At 52.7% G+C, this 13,503-nt stretch overlaps 6 protein-coding genes across 6 annotated transcripts; 2 read left to right on the top strand and 4 right to left on the bottom strand.

Annotated features, from left to right (window-relative positions):
• Window positions 1-226: 226 nt before the first annotated feature.
• NCS57_00385200 (Histone acetyltransferase) lies at window positions 227-3,572 on the bottom strand (the record flags this gene model as incomplete). Its single annotated transcript, XM_053053831.1, has 3 exons — window positions 227-2,784; window positions 2,834-2,881; window positions 2,930-3,572. 3 exons carry the CDS (start codon window positions 3,570-3,572, stop codon window positions 227-229), a joined length of 3,249 nt encoding a protein of 1,082 aa, XP_052915991.1.
• A 768-nt stretch (window positions 3,573-4,340) lies between these two features.
• Window positions 4,341-4,965, top strand: NCS57_00385300 (NADH dehydrogenase [ubiquinone] 1 alpha subcomplex subunit 1; the record flags this gene model as incomplete). Its single annotated transcript, XM_053053832.1, has 5 exons — window positions 4,341-4,532; window positions 4,587-4,679; window positions 4,730-4,733; window positions 4,795-4,889; window positions 4,945-4,965. The coding sequence occupies exons 1-5, from the start codon at window positions 4,485-4,487 to the stop codon at window positions 4,963-4,965; spliced, it is 261 nt and encodes an 86-aa protein (XP_052915992.1). The 5' UTR covers window positions 4,341-4,484.
• Window positions 4,966-5,181: 216 nt separating this feature from the next.
• Window positions 5,182-6,525, bottom strand: NCS57_00385400 (Cytoplasmic tRNA 2-thiolation protein 1; the record flags this gene model as incomplete). The annotated part of the gene is made up of 1 exon (XM_053053833.1): window positions 5,182-6,525. Exon 1 carries the CDS (start codon window positions 6,346-6,348, stop codon window positions 5,182-5,184), a length of 1,167 nt encoding a protein of 388 aa, XP_052915993.1. The 5' UTR covers window positions 6,349-6,525.
• Window positions 6,526-6,821: 296 nt separating this feature from the next.
• Window positions 6,822-7,979, top strand: NCS57_00385500 (60S ribosomal protein L8; the record flags this gene model as incomplete). Its single annotated transcript, XM_053053834.1, has 4 exons — window positions 6,822-6,824; window positions 7,093-7,164; window positions 7,216-7,725; window positions 7,779-7,979. 4 exons carry the CDS (start codon window positions 6,822-6,824, stop codon window positions 7,977-7,979), a joined length of 786 nt encoding a protein of 261 aa, XP_052915994.1.
• Window positions 7,980-9,096: 1,117 nt separating this feature from the next.
• NCS57_00385600 (Nuclear transport factor 2) lies at window positions 9,097-9,917 on the bottom strand (the record flags this gene model as incomplete). Its single annotated transcript, XM_053053835.1, has 6 exons — window positions 9,788-9,917; window positions 9,706-9,723; window positions 9,563-9,627; window positions 9,435-9,506; window positions 9,273-9,374; window positions 9,097-9,207 (listed from the first exon to the last, which is right to left on the bottom strand). Exons 1-6 carry the CDS (start codon window positions 9,795-9,797, stop codon window positions 9,097-9,099), a joined length of 378 nt encoding a protein of 125 aa, XP_052915995.1. The 5' UTR covers window positions 9,798-9,917.
• Window positions 9,918-10,602: 685 nt separating this feature from the next.
• NCS57_00385700 (Beta-lactamase domain-containing protein) lies at window positions 10,603-12,285 on the bottom strand (the record flags this gene model as incomplete). The annotated part of the gene is made up of 3 exons (XM_053053836.1): window positions 10,603-11,032; window positions 11,078-12,078; window positions 12,142-12,285. The coding sequence occupies 3 exons, from the start codon at window positions 12,283-12,285 to the stop codon at window positions 10,603-10,605; spliced, it is 1,575 nt and encodes a 524-aa protein (XP_052915996.1).
• Window positions 12,286-13,503: the final 1,218 nt, after the last annotated feature.

Consider the following 13,503-nt stretch of genomic DNA (forward strand, 5'->3'; position numbering starts at 1 on the left):
TACTACAAAATACACTACTATTCTCCATACTTTGCAGACCTCCATGACGTGACTCCTGGGCCTTTTATTCTCTAAAGTGAATCGATATCAGTCCGCTCGCTACAAGAAAATAACCCATGACCTCAAGACCCTAGCTAACTAACTAAGTAGCCCCCAATCCGCGCCTAATCCTCCATGGTATAGTACAGCCATAATTCCAATCCCCCGTGCCCTCGCTGATAATCGTTCAAACATCTTCTCCTTCGGCGTCGACATCACCCTCCTCGTCCTCGTGGTGTTCACCATCCGTCGCTGCTTCAGTGCCGTTGGGCTCGACAGCGTCTCCATTGGCCGGAGCACCATTTGTCTTGGTAGAGACAACGACCGAGTCCTCCGCTGGTTCTTCTCCCGTCACCTCCTGCTCTGCATCGTTGCCTTCCGTGATGGGTAGCAGCTTGGTTTGCTTCTCCAACCATCCAGGCGGTAGACCCGGACCGCTATCAGCGTTTCCGTAGTCTGACTTCTTGGTCCCCTTTGGCCAGCGGCCTGGCCCACGGCCCGTCCCACCAGTTTTTCGTTTTGAGGCGCTCTTGGGCCGAGAGGATGACGAAGGTCGGTGACTCTTACCGTTGCGTTTGGGCCTTGAAGCGCTGCTGACAGTTCGAGGCGCTGATGGCCGGCTGGCGCTCTGCCGCGAACGATCCCGCCGACCACCAGGAACAGCTGGGAAGACCTCAAACCGGCTGAGTGGAATATCTTTGTATGGCAAAACCCAAGCTGGTGGCCCATCTTCCACCGTCTCTCCCATCTCAATGTCATTTGGTGATCCAGGCTCCTTCTCCTGATCTGGATCGACCTCCTCAATGGACTGAACTGGGGTTGATGCAGCCTCGCCGTTCACCAGAGGGTGTTCCCCATTTGTATCTGCATCGGGCACACTCTTGCCCTCTCCATTTGTAGTTGGTTGGCTCTCGGTGCCAACCGTGTCGACTCCTTCGTCAACCTTGGCTTCATCGTCCTCTCTCGGCGCGATGGTGTTGATGGGTGGGCCGAGCTCGAAATTGACCGCATTGCTGCGACCCATGACGTACGGCGTCCAGACGAGAGCTTCTGGCTTCAGTTGTACGTAACCCTTTGCCTCCCACTTGTTGACGTATTGTCGACAGTAGTCCACATCCACTCTGAACGCATACAGCTTCGTCTGTGGATCTCTGACTAGAGCCCTGAGGCCTTCCAAGGCAGAGATGACATCGTCTGGGGTCATGCCCGTGTCGTCGGATATCCGCTTGATACTGAGTCCCTCGCTCTTGTGGTTGCCGGTTTCCATGACTTTCAAGAAATAGCGGCAGAGAATTAAACGCCAGTAGTTTCTGTACGACACCAGGCCCATATCGGATAGAGGCTTCTCAGGAGAGCCCGTCTTTTCCTCGACCTTGGTAAGTAAGTATGAAAAGTCAATGAGGAGGTTGCCGTAGCCTTTGCGCTGATGTATTGGTAATGTCAGGATACATGAGACATTATTCTGGCTGCTGGCTCTCTTCTCTTTCGAAAAGTATCCCACAAAGTGATACCCGGTGTCGTTGTATTCGCACAGCACGTAGAAGAGAAAGGGCTCAACGTCATAGTACAACGTTTTCGAGCCCAGGAAGAGCTTGGCAAGAAGGCACAGGTTCTGGCAGTACACAGGGTTCTTGCGGCCGTCGACCTCAAAGACAGACACCGACTTGTGACGGTAGATCTCATCTCCTGGCGGGTGCTTAGCTGGACACTTGAGCTTGTGCCTCCAGGCGACATAGTCCGAGTTCATGTACTTGAGGCAGAACTCGCAGATGTAGAGCACACGGTTTCGACTGTATTCAGCTGGATACGGCGCAGCGTACCACGTGTCAATCTCCCAGCCGCCAAACTCGATGCATTCGATCTGGCTGGCGTTCTCGCTTGACTTCTTGTGCTTTCGAACTGGCATGTCAGCATCTGCCTGCATGGCGAGGACCCGTGCTCTCCATTCATCCTCGGCCTTTTTGTTGGCGTCGTCAAATTTCCGACGATCTTCAGGTGCTGGAAGAGTCTTGGAGGTGTCGGCTTCCGCCTCGGTTAGGATTCCGCCGTATGGCTTGCCCTTCATCTCGTCCGTCTCCCGGTCAAAGAAAGAATAAAATGGTTGCGAGTAGTTATCTGATGTGAAAGGTGTTGGGAGGGCGGTTATCGGGTTAGGGACAGGATTAGCTCTGGGAGTGGCTGCTGGTCGGTGGGATGAAGGTCTGGCAGCACTGCCGGGCGGTCGCCTGTCGCGCTTTTTGCGAGAAAGTATTTCCTTAAGGTTTCCGGGTCTGACCTGGATCTTCAGGACAAGTGATGTGCGTGTACGTTTCTCCATAGTGACGGGAGGGGGCCGCGTGACTTTGAGACGAAGCGTGCGAGAAGGGTTGTGTCGACTTGGCTCGGCGCTTCCATTGCGCGTTGTGCCTTCGTGTGAAGAGGTTGGCTCGTTCGACTGATTACGTCGTCGCTTTCTTAACGATATGACATTATCGTCATCTTCGAGAGACGATGACTTTCGTTTTCTCAATGTGCGAGTCTCGTCCACAGGCTCCTCGGGTAGAGCTTCATCATCGATTTGAGAAGTCAGGGGCTCGTCATCCACGTCTGGTTCAAACCGTACTTCTCCAGAATGATCTGGAACATCGGAGTGTTGGGAGGGGAGCTCCATGTCGTGATTGACACTGTGATCGTCCATATCTTCATCGTGCTCTTCAACGTCGGAATCCCTATGATAGCATTCGGGGCACTTCCAATTCTCGGGGGCTGCGCTGGTTAGTGGCGAGACAAGAAGATGGACGTTGCAGGTACTCACTGTTATCCTCGCTCATTGCTGCAGCGTCGCGAGCGCATTGCTGATGTGCTGTGATTCATTAACATGAGAGCTTTTTGTCACAGCACGGGGCCTTACCATTTACGCCACAACCAGCGCATGCCAGGTATACTTCAAACTCCTCGCTTGGGTCTTCATCTTCGCCTTGCTTGCAGAACGTGCAGTTGTTAGATGGTCCCGCTTCCTCGTCCTCGTCCTCATCTTCGTCAGCTTCCCCAGCATCTTCCCACGGAGCATCCTCGTCGGACTCTTCATCGAGCGCACTCGGTGACTCTGATCTTTCACTGTCGCTCGCATCTTCATCATGTTCTTCACCCGGCTGGATCTTGACGTCGCCCACTCCCTCGTCTTCGTCGTATTCTTCTCCCTCCGCATCTACATCCTCCTCCTCCTCCTCCTCCTCCTCCTCTTCGTCTTGGTGGGTTTCCGCTTGTGTTATTTCGTGGGTGTTATTGGCAGATATTTGTTGGTCCAGGAGAAAGTCGTTGTCCTCTTCGCCCTCGGCATCGATGTCGAGTTCCTCGCCAGAAGCGTCGCGATCGCTCAACTCAGCATCGTCCATGTTTCCGGTAGCGCCTCCAGCGCCCATATTGGCATCAGGTGCGTTGGACGTCATCGCATTCATCGTCGGGATATCACCCGCTGTCTCGTATTCGGCGTCTTCGTCGGAAACCATTACACTTTGTTGAAGCTCTTCCTCCATCACTTGCGCGCTTGTCATGGCTATCCCCGCAACCCAGAAAAGAATTCCCAGTGGCGAGAGCCTAGATATTGCATATCGATTGTTCTGGGAGCGCTGCGACTGTTCTCTCGCGATGCGATCACGTTCGGCTCATGGTATTTGGGGCTGAAGACGCGGCCTTGGATCGAGGGGTCCCGTGCGCGTAACAATAAGGGTAGGTCGCCCTCGGCTAATTGTAGAATTGCATCAAGCTAGTCGACTGTGTTCGAGAAACGCGTCCGTATTAGAGTCCGCCGTAGTAGGGATGCGATTAAGGCGAAGCGCTGGAGTAAAGCGCGTTCAACTTGCGAGATATCAACCAGCTGTCGCGGAGCTTGTTGCCACAGTGCGTGCGACTCCGGCCTCGGGTAATGCACCGGGGATTTTGGTAGTGGACAGTGTTAGATCTGGCGTCGCTAACTGTACTGACGTGCAGGGATGAATGTGGGGCCATGGCAGTGGTGAACAAAAGTAATTGGGAGCCGGCTTGTGAATATAGAGAGGCTCTTGATGCTCAGGACCTTCATTTCGACCCTTGAAGTGCTATAAACTCCAAATTAGTTGGTTTATATGTTCTATAAGGGCGTATATATCGTTCAAAATCATTAATATACTGTAATTAACTCTTTCTCGTCAGAATTGCCATCAGCTGAAGGTGCCCATTCCTTTTTGTCCACTCACCTGCACGGCCGAAGCCGATGCGCGCCTCAGGCACCAACCTAATAACCAATCGCTCAATCGTCAATGGCTCGGTTGACGACGTGAGCTTCAAGTCAAGGCCCGGCCGCTCGGAAGACCTACGACCACCGCGACAGACCCGGACGACAGGTCAGACCTAGTCAATTCGATTCCTCCTTCGAAGAGAGACCTAGCGGATACTTTCAAGTCTGCCCAGGCAGCACCGACGCGACCATGCCCGTCCCCTTCGAGACCCTTCTTCCCTACGCCATCATGATTGGCGTACGTCCGGTTCGGCCCTGCGACACAAGGATATGGAAGCTCATTGAGTGATAGATGTTCGGTATCTCTGGTACCGGTCTTGCCGTCATCAAGACCTGGCAGAACGAGGGCAAGCGACCCCGTTACTCCGTGGACCAGTGGGACAAGGTAGGTTGTCTGTGCCGAAAGTGTTGGGTTGATGCTAATTGTCTCTGCAGCAAAGTATGATACGCCTCGTACGAACTTACTATTGACCATCTGGATACTGACCAAGGACTACTAGTGATGGAGCGTGACCGCCGACTTACAGGAAGTCTACGAGGACAGACGGACAAAGCAGTGGCACCCATAGGGTTCGAGTTGAACAACCCGTGGAAGGTGAGTGCCATTGTGCCCCAGCATTCTGTTAATGGATACTGATTCGAGACAATAGTTGGAAAAACGCTTCGCTTAGAGAACGGCACGACAGCCGATGCGAATCGCCAAAGTGCCGCAAGCCAGCAAATGTACATATACAACATAAGAGAGATGAGGGGCATAAGGCCAAGGGAAAGGGATGAATGGATAGGAGAAGAAATGAAAGAGAACATCAAACAATCATTAGACTTGGCCTGCTACGGTGCATCGTGAACAAACGCTTGAGTTTGCTGTCCACAGCAGGGGTATCTTATTATATGGCTATCTCTGCTCTGTTCTTATTCAGGTTCTCAAGCAGTGTGCAAGCCTGGCACATTGCCTGACTTGACATGTATCCGCACTTGACACACTTGCCCAGAGTCTGCAATGGTGTAGCCTCCTTCTGCCGCCTAGTCCTTACTGGCAAGGCCACTGCCTCCTCCTCCTTGGGAGTTCCGTTGGCTGTAATCTCTGTCTCCAGGGCCTTGTGGTTGGCCTTCTTCTTCAGGCTGGCTTCAACTTCGGCCATCTCGTTGCCAGAGGTGCGTCCGTTGGCTGATCCGCAGCCTCCAATTCCTTCGCCTTCGTCGCAGGCACATGCCCCCCGGTTCTTCTCGGGCGTGAGCCGGGCCATGTCCTCCCCACTTCTGACAATGTCCAGGATTGCGCTTGGCCGAACCTTTTCAAGATTCTTGATGAGACCTCGAGCCGTTCCACGGAAGGCCTCTGGGCTGTATATGCACTCAGTGCTAAAGTAGTCCAGCTTCTTGTGGTGGGCGTAGAGTACAATCTCCTTTTCGTATGCGTACTTGAGAGGCTTGCTCCTCTTCACGTCGCTGTTGGAATCGCCAGTGACGATACTGGTGCTTCGAGCTAACCGCGGTAGATCTCCTCGAAGAAGGTTCATGAGAACAGTCTCGGCGATGTCGTCTGCGTTGTGACCTGTTACGACGTGCTTGATGGCCAGCTTCTTTGCCCCTCGATCCAGGGCCTGCCGTCGAAATACGCCACAGTAGGTGCAGTTTCCCTTCTTTCCAATGGTCTCGACAACCTGGTCCATAGTCCATCCATAAAGCTCGTCGTAGCCCACAATCTCCAAGGGCATGTCGTACTGAACGGCATTCCGCTTAACGGTTTCGAGTGAATCATCTCGGTATCCCTTGATGCCTTCGTCAACACTCAAAAGTACCAGGTTCAGTCCGTAGTCGTGCCGTTCGTTCAAAGTTTTCATCACAGAGGCCAAGACTGTCGAATCTTTTCCACCCGAGGCTCCGATGGCAACCCTCTCTCCTCGGAAGAAGAGTTGAGAGGAGGTGATTGTGTGGTGTACTTCATCCTCAAAGACTCTGAGGAAGCACTCTCGGCATAGCTTGTGGTGATTCTTGGGCCGCTTTACGACGGCCCTGTTATTCTGACACCGGCTGCAAGGCGTAGGCGGCATTTTATCTTCTTTGTTAACGCGGTTTTGCTGAAAGTGTCTGAGAAGACTGGAGATCTGAGATTTGCCCCTCTGACGCAAGATCTGGGGATTTGAAGACCCGATATCAGAATACCAGCGAATGTTTTCTCCTTGAAGTTCGTTGGGAGTATAGCGATGCTCAATTTTATTGTCGATGATGTATTTACGAATCTAGGCTCCCATTGCTCACTTTCTCTGGTACCTGACCTTTGACTCGAGGCGATGACTCGGGCTGCACTGTGAAAGGCTCAGTCACGTGCACTGACCACGAAAATGGATTCGGCTCCAGCCCCTCTAAGTGGAGCAGGAGTGGGTCCTGGTTTTTCGCGGCAGGAAGCCCTAATTAATTCAACACCAAAATCTTTTCGTGCCTTTTCTTCCCTTTGAAAACTATCCCTCATCGCCATCCCGGACTCTGCTCTTCAACCCACGAGCAACTAACCCACAGATCCAAGATGGTAAGTACATGAAACAACACACCTGGACTCTAATGGCCACAGTTTTGTGAGTCAAATGTGCCTCGCGCGCAATTGAAGCCGCAGTCGTCGCTTCTCGCGATTTTGACTGTCGGTATTCCGCCTGTTCGTCTACCTTGACCGGTGTCGAACAGGTGAAGACTTGGCTGGAGATGCGGCGTGCGCAGAGATGCCACGACCTGCTCTCGTTAGAGTTCAGAGAAGACCTTTTGGCTTGAACGCCTTGCTGATCTTCTTTTCTCAATGACAGCCTCCCAAGTCCGGCAAGAAGGTCGCTCCCGCCCCTTTCCCTCAGGGTAAGGCTGGTCGCAAGGCCCCCAAGGTTAGTCAACTTGTCTTCCGTTCAGGATCGTCGGTCACTGACAATCATCAGAACCCTCTCCTCGAGAAGCGACCCCGCAGCTACGGTGTCGGCCAGGACATCCAGCCCAAGCGAAATGTCTCCCGCATGGTCAAGTGGCCCGAGTATGTCCGCCTCCAGCGACAGAAGAAGATCCTTCAGATGCGCCTGAAGGTTCCTCCTGCTCTCGCCCAGTTCCAGCACGTCCTCGACCGCAACACCGCCGCCCAGGCTTTCAAGCTCCTCAACAAGTACCGACCTGAGACCAAGGCCGAGAAGAAGGAGCGTCTCCTCCAGGAGGCTACCGCCGTCAAGGAGGGCAAGAAGAAGGAGGATGTCTCCAAGAAGCCCTACACCGTCAAGTACGGTCTCAACCACGTCGTTGGCCTGATTGAGAACAAGAAGGCTTCCCTCGTCCTCATCCCCAACGACGTTGAGCCCATTGAGCTCGTCGTCTTCCTCCCCTCTCTGTGCAAGAAGATGGGTATCCCTTACGCCATTGTCAAGGGCAAGGCCCGTCTCGGCACTGTTGTCCACAAGAAGGTATGTCAAGACACCCACAGGTATCGATCGAACCCTTTCTAACGTCTCACCAGACCGCTGCTGTCCTCGCCATCACCGAGGTCCGCTCCGAGGACAAGAACGAGCTCTCCAAGCTCGTCTCCGCTGTCAAGGATGGTTACCTTGAGAAGCACGACCAGGCCCGCCGACACTGGGGTGGTGGTATCATGGGCGCCAAGGCCCAGAAGCGGATTGAGAAGAAGCAGAAGGCTCTCGAGGCTGCTACCAAGATCTAAGGCTTTTTCTTAATACCCCTCACAATGCATTGCGATTCTGGGATCAAACGGTGTTGCACGGTTCAGGGCATGGAAAATGAATGAATTTTTCTCGGGTTACGTTTTGTCCCATCCCACTCGCAGTGACCTGTGGGGCCGGTTCCGGACCTCAAAAAAATAGATGATGAGCTTGCTCTTGGATAAGACTTGCAGGGCAAAGTGAAGTTTTATTGGCCCACGAATCATTGCCATCCATCGAATCGTAGCGAGAGCAATTGTCAGGGCATGATGCCATGGCTCCATTGCCCATGCCCCGATCAGGTTCAAATCATTAGGCACCTCGTAGGCTTGTTGGGCATAAGCAGTCATGATCAGAGCAGAAACTCGACACACCCACTGTTAAATGTAACACACATCATGTCCTAGACATAGCCATGGCGGTCAGAAGTGATTGGAATCAAATCAATTGAGGTATTCTTCTCTTCTTGACCAAGGTAAATGATTAGAAAAGGATTTTCTTTTACTGACCGCCTTTGTACTGGCTGTGTTTCGCCCAGATTTCAGTGGCTGCTCTGATACCCAAGTAGGTCATGACCAAACAATACGTCTTGGTTAGCCTACTTGTGACAGCCGAAGGGAGAGAATACTGTTGGACAGTCCAAGGGTTATGCTATGGCAGTCTCTGAGCACACGTGCGTCAATGTATTAGGTACCCCTGCTGATGCCATGCTTGCAAGCGAGCTGTTGGCGAGAACCAATCAAACATTTTATGCCAGCAAGAAACCGCATTGTCTCCTCTCTTCACGCAATATGCAAGTCATTTTTGTTGTTACTGCTTGTTGACAAGGCCTAAAGCTGAGCTCGGTACCTCTGCCCGTCTCGAATTGAACAAAAAGACGTGTCGGAAGACCACTTGTCAGTCAAAGACCCAGCATGCATTCCCCTCCAACCCCTGGTTTCTTTCCCACATCCCCGTGCTCTAAAATTCATCAGATCGTCAAAAGGAAAAGCCGTCTTGAGTCGCCGTCGCTGCTTTAATTTGCCCTCTTGTCGTCGCCCCACTTGGTGTGTCTTGTTTAACTCGCTTTCTCCTCCTTCTCCCCAACAAAAGGCGCTGGAAGTGTCGTCGTTGACTGGCTTAACCGAAGACGAGCTTGAAGATGTCGTTGAAGACAAAGTACTGGCCCTGGGCATCGCGGGCCAGCTGGAAGGACTGGCTGAAGTTCATGGGGCGCTGCTCCTCGTCGACCTGGAGAGAGTTGTTAGTCCACAAGATGGTTCCGAAGCGCGGTCAGACAATTGTGTGTATCGTACCAGGAGGGCACCGGTGATGAGGATGATGATGCCACCCTCACCGTTAGAGGGCTGGGCATCGAGGGTCGAGACCTGGTGCTTGACCTTCTCGAAGGGAAGAGACTGATTTGTACGTAGTCAGCAAGGGCCGTGCTAAATTTCGACCGGAGCAGTGTTGCATACGCTCAACTTCTCGATAATGGACTCGGCACCGAGGACGGAAGCAGACTCGAAAGTCAGCATAGACTCGGGGCGCTATTGAACTTGTCAGTAAACTATGAAGCGAAGCGCCACAATATGGCATCACGTACGTAGAGGGCAGCAAGAGACTTGCGGTCGGAATCGAACGTGTTATAGTAGAACTCGATGAACTGCTCTGTCGGAGTGTATTAGCGACTCGCAAAGACATGTACTTGCTCGCTCGCGGCCGAGCTCGCAGGCTGTCTGGACATACTGGCGACATCCTCAAAGTCTAGAAGTTGTGCGCGGTTAGTTTCTTCCCATGCCACTCTCAGCAAGGCATTCCGAGAACTCACTGTTGGCCATTTTGAAATATGGAGACCTTTCTGGTCTGGGTATATCGCTATGTGTGTTTGAAAAGGGAAGCAAAAGGTCGCAGATGACGAGAGTCGGGGGGAGATGGTTGGGTTTGTCGCAAAGTCTGCCTGAGGGGGGAGGGGACGACGAGGACGACGAGCAAACGGAGATGAGATCGATGGTGGGGTTGAGGGGAGGGGCACAGTGCAGATTGGGCACACACGTCAACCTGCCCGTTGGTGCGCTGCCATGGAAACGTGCCCGATTCTGCGGCGTCGGGGCTGGGCTGGCACAGTGCGGCCCCGTTACAGGCATAAATGGCGGGATGGAGCTTGGTTAGGGCGATATTGGGATGGGTCGACCCCCTGCTTCGGCTGTGAAATAAATTGAGGCGCGCGCTGGAAGAAAAAAATTCTTGTTCCGTCTACAACAAACCACAGACTGCCAACAATCACAGTCAGCGATTTGCTGTCTCGACATGGGAAGCCTCAAGTGAGGATGGCCCTGATTAGCTGCAGTTCATGGCCTACATCTGGTTCATGGCCATGATAGCAATGTCTACGAATATCTTGCAAGGTACGTTCCACAGCCACGACACGGCAGCTCTCCCGCCTTGTCCTACACACCAAACCAGCCTCACCTCCTTCATGATGACAAAATCTTCCATTAAGAACGGCCAACTGAATCACCATGTTGATTTCAAATTATCAAGCTCAACAGTCTGACATGTCTCCCATCCTCACATTTTTCACATTTTCACCCGGTGCTAGAAGCAGTCTTGCTAACATTGGCGCCTCAAGTCTAGGTACTAAGCTTATTTCACTCTGTTGAAGACGACCTTGCCCTCGTGCTGGTTCCCAATGAGGGAGTAAAAGTCCACCTCTAGCGCCGTGGCCCTGCCGTCGTGCCCGATCTTGAACTCGACCTGCTCGCACTCGCGGAACAGGTTCGGGCTGCCCATCTCCATGGCGTACATGATCCACCAGGTGCCCGAGACGTGGTGCAGCCTCATATGGATCAGCCACGTCGCGTCGTCGCGCTCGGCCACGAGGATCTCCTCGCCCTGCTTGTCGGGATGTGCCTCCACCCGTAGCTCAATCGTCTTGTACCCGGGGTCGTAGTATTTCCCTGCAAGGTCTTTGATGCTCACCGGCGATGGGATGGGAGGGTTAGGCCTGTTAGGAAACAGATTGTCCACAGCCTTGTCGTAGCTTTGAATAAAATGATCAATCAATGAATGCCACCTGTACCTGGTCAGCGTCTGTTATTAAATGTCAAGGCATCCATACCCTTTGGCCGCGTCCGTCCGCTTCTCAGGCGCAATGCCCAGCTTCTCATCAAGGAGCTTGTACAGCACCGTGTCGATGACAGCGTTGGAAGTTATCGACGTGTTCCCAAACGCCACGAGTCCAAGCTTGTCGTCGGGCAACCAGATGACTGTGCTTCCAGCAGCCATCATGCCTCCGCCGTGGCTGTACATGAGATGGCCATGATACAGCACCCGATCCCAGCCCAGCGCATACGTGGTCACATCTTTCCCGTCCTGGGGCATGCTCTGGACGATGCGCGGCGTGCGGATATCCTTGTGGACAGCCTTGGAAAAGGGAACCTTCTCGAACAGCATGCACTTTACCCACTTGGCATAGTCCTCCGTGTTGGAGATGATGGCTCCCGCACCGCCATGCTCAATCACGGAAACGTCCTCCACGAGAACATACTTGCCAGTCTTTTCATCCCAGTAGTATCCCGCCGAGAGGTGTTTCGGGCTCGCTTTTGCATCATCCAAGGAGAAATATGTCGAAGTCATGCCCAAGGGTTCAAAGATGAACTCGCGCATCACCTCGCCGAGGGGCTTCCCCGTGACCGTCTCGATGACGTGCGACAGGACGCCGTACATCAAGTTACAGTACTGAAACTTGACGCGCGGCTCCTCAGACAGACGCAAGTTCCTCAGGTTGCGCGTGACGTCCTTGACAGTAGCATGTCTCTTGCCCCCATCTCCATCATCCAGGAGTCTCGACGCCGACTGGTCGTGCCTTGGCATCCCCGTGCGATGAGAAACAGCGTCCTCGAGCGTGAGGTGGTTCGTAGCCCACTCATCCTGTAGGACAAAGTCATCCCTAAGAATAGAGCTGATGGTCGTCTGCCATCCCTTCTCCAGGGCGGGATACTTCTTTGAGTAGATGAGCTGCGCAATGACGGCTCCTGTGAATGCTTTTGTCGTAGACCCAGCGTACCAGAGCGTTTCAGGTGTGGCTGGTGTATCTGGGAGGGTTGCGGTGCCGTAGCCCTTTTGCAAGTTGAATGTTAGTGACACACGCTTCACTTATATCTTCTAGGAGTAGAGACGCACCGCTGTGAACACTTGATCTTTGTCAATGACTCCAACCGAGATGCCAGGAACTTTCCACTCATCCAACTTCTCCTTGACAAATTTGGCAAGCTCTTCAGTCAAGGGATTCTCAGCTGTGGCCATCGTTCCTCGTTCTTGTGCCATGTCGTCGTCGGTATAGCTCTAGCCAGGAAGACTCAATTGATGAACGCATGCCGTCAAGCCCACTCTTAAGCCCCCAGATATCTCTCTGGCTTATATATCCATCCCTACAAAGCCCCCCAGTCTTGAGGATCGTATCTACATTCCTCGTTGTCGTCGTCTCCCATGGCGATGCGGGGTCATATTGTCCCGAGGTGCGTTGGACAAAGCTGCATAGTTCTTTGTGTGTACGCGTACGGCGTAGAGTCATCGGCCTGCCCTTTCAGGCAAGGCCTTCAGGCATGTAAGCCCCCTGTACAGGTCAAATTGACCGCCTAAATAAGACATGTTCACTAACAAAGGGGATGGTTCGTCACAGAAAACAGATCCAGAAAGGCGGTAAGTGCCAAGGCCATCATACGTACCATGCATGCGGATGGGGAGATGGTTATGCAGGTTGTCTCCCTGTTCGAGAAAAAAAGAGACCAGGACCTATGATAACAATCCCCTAGAGATAGTCGATAAAGTGTTGAAAGAAATAGATAAGAGGGCTCTAAAGTATATCCCTTGTTATAAGATATCCTCAACTATTTTACTATACTTTTGGTACTTTCTATAAATTTAATCATCATGCTTGAGAGGAGTTATTGATGTTCAGGTGTGTTGTTTATTTCTTTACATGCGTGGTTGTCACTAACATACAGCACGCAGTGCATGCTCAAGCAAGACTTGTTACGTCAACGCCATCGTCATCCATGTCAAGTCGGTTGACGTCCCTCACGCCGAAATAGGAAAATCATGGCGCCAAGGTAAGGTAGGTTGGTACCTGATTCATATCCTGTCTGAACAAGCAGCATACTATCTACATGTCTCTGTTACACAAAAACCATGGTACCTGGCGGGCTCAAGAGCTCGGCCTGTTCGATCCTCCAGCCTCTAGTTCCCAATGCCTCCAACATCAAGAGCCTCTGGTCTCCTGCAAAGACACACAGTCGAAGCCTCGATACAAAACAAGCCTTGTTCCCCCTCAACACTGGAGTAACAAGCCGCGCCAGTCCGACCAGTCCTGTCTTTGTGGACGAGTGCCACAATATTCCCGTCCGAGAGGGCCTCCCTTTGTCCACAGTTTTTGCTCGATGCCATGGCCCGCCAGTCGTCTGTATCTATCCTATACCATTCGCATCGACACCCAACGCCAGCCTTTCCGCCTGTGCTTGGCCCGTCCCCTTGTCATAGCTCCTG

Source organism: Fusarium keratoplasticum, chromosome 3 (assembly GCF_025433545.1).
Source record: "Fusarium keratoplasticum isolate Fu6.1 chromosome 3, whole genome shotgun sequence".
Lineage (NCBI taxonomy): Eukaryota > Fungi > Ascomycota > Sordariomycetes > Hypocreales > Nectriaceae > Fusarium > Fusarium keratoplasticum.